The sequence below is a fragment of the Heterodontus francisci genome, chromosome 13 (genome assembly GCF_036365525.1).
Source record: "Heterodontus francisci isolate sHetFra1 chromosome 13, sHetFra1.hap1, whole genome shotgun sequence".
NCBI classification, from domain to species: domain Eukaryota; kingdom Metazoa; phylum Chordata; class Chondrichthyes; order Heterodontiformes; family Heterodontidae; genus Heterodontus; species Heterodontus francisci.
In genome coordinates, this window is record NC_090383.1 from 9,501,212 (window position 1) to 9,513,525 (window position 12,314).

Sequence of the window (12,314 nt, forward strand, 5' to 3'; positions counted from 1 at the left end):
TGGTCAGTGCCAGGGAGGAAGTAGTGACTGCACATATAGTCCTATTTTAAAATGCCTAACCTTAGGAGTCCATTCTCTGGCACTAATTCAAATACAGAAACCAGTCATTATAGATAGAATAAACATTAACAGTAATTGTATTTAATTGAATTACAAATTAGTCACACAGACCATCGCGATGTAGCTAGCCTGTAAAACTTCCTGTTCCCAATTTTAAAAAAGGACACCAAACATAATAAATGAGTCTGGGAGTCTCTTTCTTGCTCATGCACTCCCTCTCACATGCACTGTTTTTCTTTATTTTCCTTCACTTGTGGTACACATGGAGAACAAGTTACATTTTTATCAGATTTTAGTGGGAGCTTTACCTCCGAAACTTGAAGCTTTAGTTTTTGCCCACTGGCTCTGCTAGTGTGAAGTTTACAGTTTGCCTGCAGAATCGTGCTAGGTTTTTTAAAGTCCCAAGAAAGTATTTCTGGTTCCTATTTTCCAAATCTATATAGCTTAATTTCTTCTGCCTTGTTACTTTTGTCTTAATTTATACTGTTTTTTGAAGGGCAACTCTGATTAGTTGGGCAGTCTGCAATACATTTTGGGGAATGATCAGGTGTGCCCCTACTTTTCATTCAAAATAGAATTCAGTGCTCTCGGATTTTTTTTTATACTGCACAGGTATAGAATAAAGACCCCTTTTTTGTTACCAGACATTAAGTTGGCAAATTACAGCTGTTGATTTATGGTAGACTTCTCTTGAGTGTCCTTCTTTAGCATATCACTAACTTCTGTATTCTGGATGCTGTTATAACCCTATGGGAAGTAATATTGTGGATTTATTTTAAAATGTAATAATTTACATCCTGTTTGATTAGATGTTTTATAAATTGCTTCAGAGATCTATGATTTTCTGATTATCCTTTTTAACATATAGGTTGTCATTATGCGTGACTACCACCATGAAAATGTTGTGGACATGTACAACAGTTACTTGGTTGGAGATGAGTTGTGGGTAGTTATGGAGTTTCTGGAAGGTGGCGCTTTAACAGACATTGTTACACATACAAGGTATGTTTTCAAATCTCTGAATTTCAATGGCAATCTTAACCAGCTGGAACTCCTAGTTTTTCAAACTATAAGCTCTTTTTGCTTCAAATATAATTAATTAAAAAGTTAATTTAGTTTGAGCCCTACAAACCTAATCTTAGTGGGAACTGATGTTAGCGATTTGTTCTGTAATGCTCGTATCAAAGGAGCTGAACCTATTCTCTGCCACAGGAGATTGTTAGCTCGACCAATAATGTTACTTCCAATAATAATTACTGGGCTAGCTTCAGTAAGGTATATGAAATGATATTGTTTCATCATGCTGGCCACGTTATACTTGGGCAATTTGCTCACACATCACTGTAATGAGAATTGAAAATGTTGGAAATTCCATCAGCATCTGAAAAAGTAAAGCAGGTTAACAGGGTTAATTCACTAATACTGTGCTTCCTGCCCCACTCACAGGTAGCACTGGTCAGGGTCGGGGCTACAGCTTTGTAGCGACGTTCGACCATTGCTGCCTTTGAGCATGGCTCCTCGCTGGGATTGATGTTTTGAGTTTGGACCCTTCATCAGAACTCTGTAATATATGTTAAGTACATATGAATGGCTTGAAAGGATATTGGAGCGGGAGGGGGAGGATCCAGTTGTTGTGGTCCACGTTGGGACTAACAACATAGGCAAGGCTAGGATGGAGGACCTGTTTGGGGATTATAAAGCACTAGGAACGAAATTAAGGAACAGGTCCTCGAGGGTCATAATCTCCGGATTACTGCCCGAGCCACGTGCAAATTGGCTTAGGGATAAGAATATTAGGGAAGTAAACACGTGGCTAAGGGAGTGGTGTGGGAAAGAGGGGTTCCATTTCATGGGGCATTGGCATCAGCTTTGGAACCGGGGGGATCTGTACCGATGGGACGGTCTCCACCTGAACCGATCTGGAACCAGTGTTCTATAGAAATGGATAAATAGGGTGGTCTCTAGGACTTTAAACTAGTAACTCGGGGGGGAAGGGAAAGGGAAAATGACAGGGAGCATGATGATAAATAAAAAGGTAAGCAGCAGGTTAACGTGTGCAGGAGGGTTTAAGTTCAAGGCAGACTATGAAAGAAGCAGAAAGGAAGGATAACTCAGGAGTTATTATTAGAGATGTTGGGAATCATGAGGGTAAGAAAGCTAACATAAAGGCACTTTACCTGAATGCTCGTGGCATTCGTAACAAGGTTGATGAGTTAACGGCACAAATCATCGCGAATGAATATGATTTGGTAGCCATTACGGAGACATGGTTACAGGTTGGTCACGACTGGGAGTTAAATATCCAGGGGTACCAGACTATTCGGAAGGACAGACAGGAAGGTAAGGGAGGTGGTGTAGCTCTGATATTCAAGGACGACATCAGGGCGGTGCTGAGAGATGATATAGGTTCTATGGAGAATGAGGTTGAATCCATTTGGGTGGAAATTAGAAACTCTAAGAAGAAAAAGTCATTGATAGGCGTAGTCTATAGGCCACCAAATAATAACGTCACATTGGGGCGGGCAATAAACAAAGAAATAACTAATGCCTGTAAAAATGGTACGGCAATTATCATGGGGGATTTTAATCTACATGTAGATTGGTCGAACCAGCTCAGTCAGGGTAGCCTTGAGGAGGAGTTCGTTGAGTGTATCCGTGATAGTTTTCTTGAACAGTATGTAATGGAACCGACGAGGGAGCAAGCTATCCTAGATCTAGTCCTGTGTAATGAGACAGGAATAATTAATGACCTCATAGTTAGGGATCCTCTTGGAAGGAGTGATCACAGTATGGTTGAATTTAGAATACAGATGGAGAGTGTGAAGATAAAATCCAATACCAGGGCCCTGCGCTTGAACAAGGGGGACTACAATAGAATGAGGGAGGACTTGGCTAAAGTAGACTGGAAACAAAGATTTTATGGTGGGACAGTTGATGAGCAGTGGAGGACATTCAAAGCAATTTTTCAAAGTGCTCAGCAAAAGTATATTCCAGTGAAAAGGAAGGACTAGAAGAAAAGGGGTAATCTGCCATGGGTGTCTAAGGAAATAAGGGAGGCCATCAAATTGAAAGAGAAGGCATACAAAGTGGCCAAAAACAGCATGAAACTAGAAGATTGGGAAAACTTTAAAGGTCAACAGAAAGCCACAAAAAGAGCGATAAAGAAAAGTAAGATAGAACATGAGAAAAAACTAGCACAGAATATAAAGACAGATAGCAAAAGTTTCTATAAATATATAAAACGAAAAAGAGTGGCTAAAGTAAACGTTGGTCCTTTAGAGGATGAGAAAGGGAATTTAGTTATGGGATATGATGAAATGGCCGAGGCATTGAACAGGTATTTTGTATCGGTCTTCACAGTGAAGGACATTAATAACATGCCAGCAATTGACAAAGAGACGAACGTAGGTAAGGACCTGGAAACAATCATTATTACGGAAGAGGTAGTGTTGGGCAAGCTAATGGAGCTAAGGATTGATAAGTCTCCTGGCCCTGATGGAATGCATCCCAGGGTACTAAAAGAGATGGTGGGAGAAATAGCAGGTGCACTGGCGGTAATTTTCCAAAATTCGCTGGACTCTGGGGTAGTCCCAGCAGATTGGAAAACAGCAGATGTGACGCCACTGTTTAAAAATGGAGGTAGACAAAAGATGGGGAATTATAGACCGGTTAGCTTAACCTCTGTAGTGGGGAAGATGCTTGAGTCTATTATCAAGGAAGAAACAGGAGGGCATCTCGATAGAAATTGTCCCGTTGGGCAGACGCAGCATGGGTTCATGAAGGGCAGGTCATGCTTGACAAATCTTTTGGAATTCTATGATGACATTACGAGCAAGGTGGACAATGGGGACCCAGTGGATGTGGTGTACCTAGATTTCCAAAAGGCCTTTGACAAGGTGCCGCACAAGAGGCTGCTGCATAAGATAAGGATGCATGGCGTTAGGGGTAAAGTATTAGCATGGATAGAGGATTGGTTGACTAACAGGAAGCAGAGAGTGGGGATAAATGAGTGCTATTCTGGTTGGCAATCAGTCACTAGTGGTGTGCCTCAGGGATCGGTGTTGGGACCGCAATTATTTACAATTTATATAGATGATTTGGAGTTGGGGACCACGTGTAGGGTGTCAAAGTTTGCAGATGACACTAAGATGAGTGGCAGAGCAAACTGTGCAGATGACTGTGAAACTTTGCAGAGGAACATAGATACATTGAGTGAGTGGGCAAAGGTCTGGCAGATGGAATACAATGTTAATAAATGTGAAGTCATTCATTTCGGTAGGAGTAACAGTAAAAAGGATTATTACTTGAATGGTAAAAAGTTGCAGCATGCTGCTATGCAGAGGGACCTGGGTGCCCTTGTGCATGAATCGCAGAAGGTTGGTCTGCAGGTACGGCAAGTAATTAGGAAGGCAAATGGAATTTTGTCCTTCATTGCTAAAGGGATTGAGTTTAAAAGCAGAGAGGTTATGTTGCAGCTGTATAAGGTACTGGTGAGGCCGCACCTGGAGTACTGTGTGCAGTTTTGGTCTCCTTACTTGAGAAAGGATGTACTGGCACTGGAGAGGGTGCAGAGGAGGTTCACTAGGTTGATTCCGGAGTTGAGGGGGTTGGCTTATGATGAGAGACTGAGTAGATTGGGATTATATTCATTGGAATTCAGAAGAATGAGGGGGGATCTTATAGAAACATATAAAATTATGAAGGGAATAGATAAGATACAAGTAGAGAGGATGTTTCCACTGGCAGGTGAAGCTAGGACAAGAGGGCATAGCCTCAAGATTAGAGGGAGCAGATTTAGGACTGAATTAAGAAGGAACCTCTTCACCCAGAGGGTTGTTAATCTATGGAATTCCTTGCCCAGTGAAGTAGTTGACGCTTCTTCAGTAAACGTCTTTAAAGCTAAGGTAGATATCTTTTTGAACAATAAAGGAATTAAGGGATACGGTGAGAGCGCGGGTAAGTGGATCTGAGTCCACGAAAAGATCAGCCATGATCTTATTGAATGGCAGAGCAGGCTCGAGGGGCCGGACGGCCTACTCCTGCTCCTAGTTCTTATGATCTAATGACATATGGCAAGCTTTGATACATTGTTCATTCTAGGCACCAGCTTCCTCCAAAATCAAGAGTTCCTTCATGCAGACACGGTAATGCATATAATGAATTAATATAGAGCAGTCTGTTTGTCAGATAGGATCTTATCTTGACCACTCTTGCCAAGTTGTTAAATTTCTTGTGGCACTGGAGCAATGTCCTGGGATCAAGGATCTGGGCTTCACCTCCCAGGCAATCTCCTACTACATACGCCGAGTTAGCTGCTTCTGTGACCTCCTTCCCCATTGCGAGTACAGGACAGCCCTTCTTCTCTGGACCTCCTCCATTAGAACCTCCAGCGCCACGTCTGAGAACCTGGGCACCTGTAGGACCTTAAGCCATCCTGCAATGTTCGTTTGTTTGCTAGCCAGCACACTACACACCTTCAGTGGGAGTGTGGAGGTTATATATACCACTCCAGGAAAATTGTTTCTAATCAGCACTCGGGTGCTAAATGTGCAGGTCTCTGTTTTAGCACATTCAGGCATGTTTAAATCATGGTAATCGTCAACTAGCTCCAAAATTGGTGCAAAATCCAGACTTTCAAACAAACATTTCTTATTAACACATCACTCATTTCACCAGAATAACCCCCCATAGGTTTATAATTCAAATGTCTCCTAAATCTGGCCTTTTTCTATGATGTAAATATACATTAATGTGCCACAGAAATTGAACAAACCTGCTCGAAACTATCAGCTGAACTTTATTTGGGCGCTGCGCTCGATGGGGTGCCCGCAGTCAGCGGCCACCGAGGAACCCCCACGTTATTTTGCGCAGGGGGCTCATTTAAGTAGTGGGGAAGGAGCATCCGCCCCCAATAATGTGTAGGGGCAGATTCCGCGTCCCCGGCAACAACGTCCGGCGCCACCGTGCAGATGCTGGCGCCATTTTTAAAGGGTTTTAAGCCCTTAGAATTAATTAAAATTTTTAAATGGAAAACAATACTGATTTTTATTAAATTTAAAATTACGTAATGGAGGCCCTTCTCCAACCCCCCCCCCATTGCCCGAAGAGACCATCAATTGATATTTCATATACCTGAACTTTCCCACCCAACCTTCAATCTTTTGCCCTCAAACCCCTTCCCACCATCCCCACATTCAATAAAAATTGATTCCCTGCTCCTCCATCCGTCCTGCCCTGAAATTTTTATTCCTCCCCCATCCCACCATGAAATTTTATTGCTCTCCCCTCCCTACCAGATTTTCGAAGGCATGCGAAGGCCGAACGGAGGCCGTAAAATGGGTGTGGGTTGGCAAGCAAGTCAATTTGAATATATTTAATTGCAATCTACCTATGGAGATGAAGGGCCTGCTGCCAGGCAGAAGGGGGCCACATAGAGACCCCCCACCGATGGTAATATACGGCGGGCCCTTCTCGACGTCGCTGGTCGAGGTGGGCCTCTCCCCGCAGCATTGTACCAGTACCTGTGGCGTCAAGGGGCCAGTAAAATTCAGCCCTATATTTCCTTACCCCAAAACATTTTGTAGTTGCTGCAGCAATTGGAAAATATGCATGATTAACTGAATGTGTAACAAGTATCTTTCCTGTTAAAACTTGTGAGCAATTATATTAGCACTTTCAGTTTGCAGAATTCACATAACCAGTAATCAAAAGTGACTTTCTTGTGTTTTGCAACAAGTAATGATATTTGCTGACTGGTTTATTTTGAGCGAATTGCAATTTTTAGATCCAATTTTTCTGGTATTCTGAAGATTGGTTAAAACAGCTTGCATCAAAAGTTTGAGCACAATCAGTGTGTTAAATTTTATATTGAAATTAATAGGAGTCAAATTATTCAGCTCCTCTGATTTTTAAAACAGAATGTTGTCAGCAGAATGCCAGGTTACCATTTTAGCAGTGTACAAGCTCAGTGGGTGGTATTCAGACCATGAGCAAATTTTTTTTGTCCAAGCCCCCCTCCAGGGAATAACAAACAGCCTGTTTAATGTGGAGATTCACCATCAAAATTCTAGTTCATTACATTTTTTTATGTTTTAACTTCTGTTATCTTAGGTGCAATGATGTAGCAATTCAGTAATGTATTTCTTTTTCTGTGTTGTTTTATTAAAAATTAGACTGAGTTGACTAAGGTAGATTAAAAGCAGAAAAACTAAGACACCTTCAATCACATTAATGATTTGATAGTTACTTTGTGTTCTGCCAATACATTTGCTCCTATAGCCAAGCATCCCTAGGCCAAAGTGAGCCATGGACAACTTCATGATGCTGCTAAATATGTTTTCCTGTAGGATGGGGTCAGATTGATCCAACTTTTCGTTACCAGCAAAGTGGTGTGTGAGATCTGGCATGCGACAGAGGGGCTTGTGACATTTATCCATCGTGGGGATTTGATTTTCAATGTTGTCAATATTCTGGCTCAAGGGCTCTGGGGTCTAGTCTACGAATCATTTAAGCTTAGTTGATCATAGCAGTTTGGCTTAATTTTATCAGCCAAATAATAGTGAATTTCAAGATCACAAATTGTTCAGAATTTTTTTATGCTACCGTAGTATCAACTTGCTGGTGATTGTTGCCGTTATAAATTCTTTATCAAATTCTCATTTGCGGAAAACAAGTGTGATATCAGAAGTTACCCAAGTCTAAACCGTGAAGCAAAATAATGAAAATTCAGCGAGCCTTTCCTTCTGTTCCCTGGGAACTGGAGTAGTGTTGGCTCATTCAGTGTAAATGGAATAATTTAAAATGTATAGCGTGCTGGACAGTTGACAAAATTTGAAAGTGGAGTAAATTACTCCTTATACCACGTCAACTATGCTTTCAGCAGTGATATGTAATTTCTGAAATGTCTTCTACTTTGGTTACTTTGGAGTTACCTTCTTGTTGAGTCTGTTCTTATAAGGCTTTGGCCTGATCACCAAAACTATGAGATGTGAGCCAAGTAGCTCCGCGTCAAGGAAGAAAACCAAAAATATGTCCTAACTGTGGCAGTGAGCACTTCCAAGGAAAGTGATTTCTAAATGTGTGAGAAGGGCCCTCCCCGTCAGATCCTTCCTGCACACCCGAAGTCTCGCCCACTCCGCGCAATGCCCCCACGGTGGCTGTGGTTGGGAAGAGACGGTTGCCCACCTCCTCCTGGAATGTGTCTTTGCAAAGCAGGTGTGGAAAGAGATGCAGTGGTTTTTGTCGAGGTTCATCCCAAGCAGCTCTGTAACACAGGAGTCTGTGCTCTACGGGCTGTTCCCAGGGACGCACACCGAGACAAACATCAACTGCTGCTGGAGGACTATCAATTCGGTGAAAGATGCCCTTTGGTCTGCCCGAAACTTGCTGGTCTTCCAGGGCAAAGAATTGTCCACGACCGAATGTTGCAGACTGGCACATTCCAAGGTCCAGGATTGCGTGCTGAGGGACGCACTAAAGCTTGGGGCAGCCGCAGCAAAGGCTCAATGGGGAAAGACCACACTGTAAGGTCCCCCCACCAAGCTGAACTGAGGGGCTGGACCTATGGGAAACCCCTCGAACTGTATTGGGAAAATTTTCATTTGATGTAAATGTAATTGGCATGACAAATGCGAAATGGAAGGGTTGTGAAGCAACTCATAATTGTAATGAAAGAAACTGATCTCCCTTGCAATGTTTGTATTTTTTGGTGCTGATTGAAACTGTTTGGCAATGTAATTTTTACAGATTTTTATGAATAAAGTATATTTTGGAAATAAATTTTTAAAAAATTCTAAATGTTTATAAATTAGAAATTGTTTTTATAAATTAACTATGTTTTAAGAATATAATGACTACATTTTTGGTTGACTTTGCAATGTTCTTGTTATTCCATCCCTCGCAGTTTTTCCTATAATGGATTTTTTGAACAGATGGTTTCTTACACCATATGTCTGAGTGAGCCTGCACATTGAACTATCTCTCAGTGGGCTGATACTTTTTGCATTGCACTTCCAAACACTAATCTGTTGGTTTGATTGGTGTAATGATTTATTTTTGTAACTAAAATCCTAATAATTAGCATTTCTTTGCTGAATTTTGTGTTGTAAAATATGCCCTAGACAAAATTTTCAACATTAACATATTTGAATTTCATACAATATCATGTTTCGATGTATTCTATATTTATACAAATGATTTTTCTAAATTTTATAAAGATAGAGGTGCATACTGAACTAGTTGAATGTTACTAGGAGTAAAAAGAAATTTGCACCAACAATAAACATGCAACAGCAGGTGAATCAGGATTTGAAAGAGAAAACCAGATTAAAGTTTTATTCTGGTACAGTTGGAGAAAGGAGAGTAACTTTATCAAAGAGGGGAGCACAGGAGGAATTCCTTTTGGCCAGCTAATCACTAAAATGAATACCAACTCCATTATCCAGGATAAAGAGTCTCTTTTGGTCTCCTGATTGCATGCAGTCATTGAAGAGAGTCCCTTTGAGTTGATAGTATACGGTTATGGTGTTGTGAAGTTCAAGCGACAAGCTGGTCAAATAAGGTCAAACAATTGAATTATAGTGACCTCCATTAATTTCCATTGGGAGAGAAGGAGACAGTCTTACTCAATTTGGAATAGAATTGGATGATGAAAGATCTGACTTTGCACCCCACCCCAGCACCAAAATGTTTTAATTAACGTCATCAGTAGAAGGGGAAAAAGCTGCTATGTTAAATGGTTTGGGCTGGAGGTAAAAGCTCTTGGACATGCATGTGGGTAGGTCTGTGGCACAGCTCATGATTACATCAGTAAGTGGCCTGGAGTGGAAGGAGTCTTTTCTGTTTAGGAGTAAATAGTTGTAACTATGTTTTTTTTAAATTGCAGAATGAATGAAGAACAAATAGCGACAGTCTGTTTATCTGTTTTGAAGGCTCTCGCATATCTTCATTCGCAGGGGGTTATTCACAGGGATATAAAGAGTGATTCTATACTTCTCACCAGTGATGGAAGGGTAAGCAATATTGTTGGTACTTCCCTTCACTCTACTAGATCCAAACAGTTTATATCATAATTGGATAGCTGGATAATTAATAGAATGTTAGTATCTGTAATAAGCAGTGGGCAACAGAACTCTTTTACTCTCAATATTTATAGTTAAAGCCTTTCGGCTTTTGAAAGAAAAACCTTGAGAGTGATAGTAAAAGGTATTTTGCACAGGAAAGTGATTTCACTATTTTATGTTTGTCTTTTAGATTAAGTTGTCAGATTTTGGGTTTTGTGCTCAAGTGTCAAAAGAAGTCCCCAGGAGGAAGTCACTGGTTGGAACGCCATACTGGATGGCACCAGAGGTCATCTCTAGATTACCTTATGGAACCGAGGTAAATATAAGACCATCTGGTTCGACGTTATAAAATATTTACATATTTAATTGCTTGAATCACTAAGACTCATTAAACATTTAATTCCATCCAAACTATGGCTACGATACCTCCGTGGCTGTGATCAACATATCAGGTTATTGTTATGTATTTTGATGAACTAAATTAAATTATTTTTTAGGTGGATATATGGTCTCTCGGTGTCATGGTAATAGAAATGGTGGATGGAGAACCACCGTACTTTAATGAGCCGCCCCTTCAAGCCATGAGGAGGATACGAGACAATCTTCCTCCAAGATTAAAGGATGTACACAAGGTAGAATTCCCAAACTACTACTTTCAAAATATTTCATAGCATTTATCTTTCAATATATGGGGTTCTATTTTATCCCAGAGCAGGTTTTAGGCATGTGGGGTGAGTCCAAACATATTCCCTTGCCTAGATTTCCAGTCAGCTTTAAGGGAGTGTTTAGGGGGTTTATGTAACGTTTCGGAGAGGAGAATAAGCTGGTCACCAGAAGTGGTCAACTATCCCCCGACCTCTGTGGCTGCAATGGGTTGTGCTGGCCTTTTTCTTCTCTTTCTCCCTCACCTTTATCCAAATCATCCTTGTCAAATGATGCCTCCACCTGTTGCTTTGCCTCTGAAATCTGCAATTCTCTCTGTATTTCCAGATAGTACAACGATGCAGCAAACCTTGTATGGGCCATTTTGTCGGGAGCCCCCAGATGTATTCGGGCACTTGAACCTTTGCTTCAATAGTACAATACTGTGCTCAGTAATGTTCCGGGTAGTCTCACGACAGTGATTATACCTTGGTAGTTCAGGCAGGATGTGATTAAAAAAAAGTGAATGGAATGTTGGCCTTTATCTCAAGGGGGCTGGAATATAAAGGGATGGAAGTTATGTTACAGCTGTGCAGAGCTCTGGATGGACCCTATCAGGAGTACTGCATTCTGTTCTGGCCACTGCACCTCAGAATGGAGATATTGGCTTTAAAGGGGATGCAGTGCAGATTCACCAGAATGATTCCAGGGCTAAAGGGGTTAATTTTGAGAACAGGTTACATGATCTTGGCTTTCATCCCCTTGAGCATAGAAGATGAAGGGGTGATTTAATTGAGATGTTTAGGATGATCAAAAGAATTGATAACGGTAGATAGAGAGAAACCATCCCCTCTGGTAGGGGAGTTCGGATCAAGGGGGCAGAGCTGTAAAATTAGAGCTAGGCCGTTCAGGGGTAATATCAGGAAGCACTTCTTCACACAAAGAGTAGTGGAAATCTGGAACTCTGTCCCCCAAAAAGTTGTTGGTGCTTGGAGTCAGTTGAAAATTTCAAAACTGAGACTGATAGATTTTTGTTAGCAAGGGTATTAAGTAGTGTGGAACCAAGGCGGGTAGAAGGAGTGAAGATACAGATCAGCCATGGTTGACTTGAAAGGCAGAATGACTGAGGGGCTGAATGGTCTACTCTTCCTATGATTTGTGAAGGGATGTCATCAGTTATATTTGCAGGGAGTAGCCCCTTTCCACAAGCAGCCATCCTCCTACATTTCTGGGAGGATGAATAGTAGGAGGATGGCTAAGTGTTGCAGAATGAAGGCTGACTGCAAAACTGGCATAGACTGGCTTGATCCTTCTGTAGTGATTACACATTAATTAACTGGCAGGCCTTCCTGTTGACTAAAGCCTCTGGCTTGGCTTTTGGAGCCTTGATGGCTCCATGAGTGCAGTCTATAATGCCCTGGACACGAGAGAACCCAGTCAGTGCTGAAAATCCCAGGGCTCTGTCATTCTAACTGTTGGACTGGGAATGGTGATGTGTTGGTTAGCACAGGCAATGAGTGTGTTAGTGCTCAATAATGTTCCTGGTAGTTC

General features: G+C 41.4%; 1 protein-coding gene across 4 annotated transcripts in view; it reads left to right on the forward strand.

Annotated features, from left to right (window-relative positions):
• The window catches only part of pak5 (p21 protein (Cdc42/Rac)-activated kinase 5), a 225,675-nt gene that overhangs the window by 194,619 nt on the left and 18,742 nt on the right, over positions 1–12,314 (forward strand). For all 4 annotated transcript variants that reach the window (XM_068044337.1, XM_068044340.1, XM_068044339.1 and 1 more), the window contains exons 5-8: positions 929–1,062; positions 9,944–10,070; positions 10,312–10,437; positions 10,619–10,753. In XM_068044337.1, the coding sequence (XP_067900438.1) occupies positions 929–1,062; positions 9,944–10,070; positions 10,312–10,437; positions 10,619–10,753 (522 nt within the window). The remainder of the gene's footprint in view (positions 1–928; positions 1,063–9,943; positions 10,071–10,311; positions 10,438–10,618; positions 10,754–12,314) is intronic.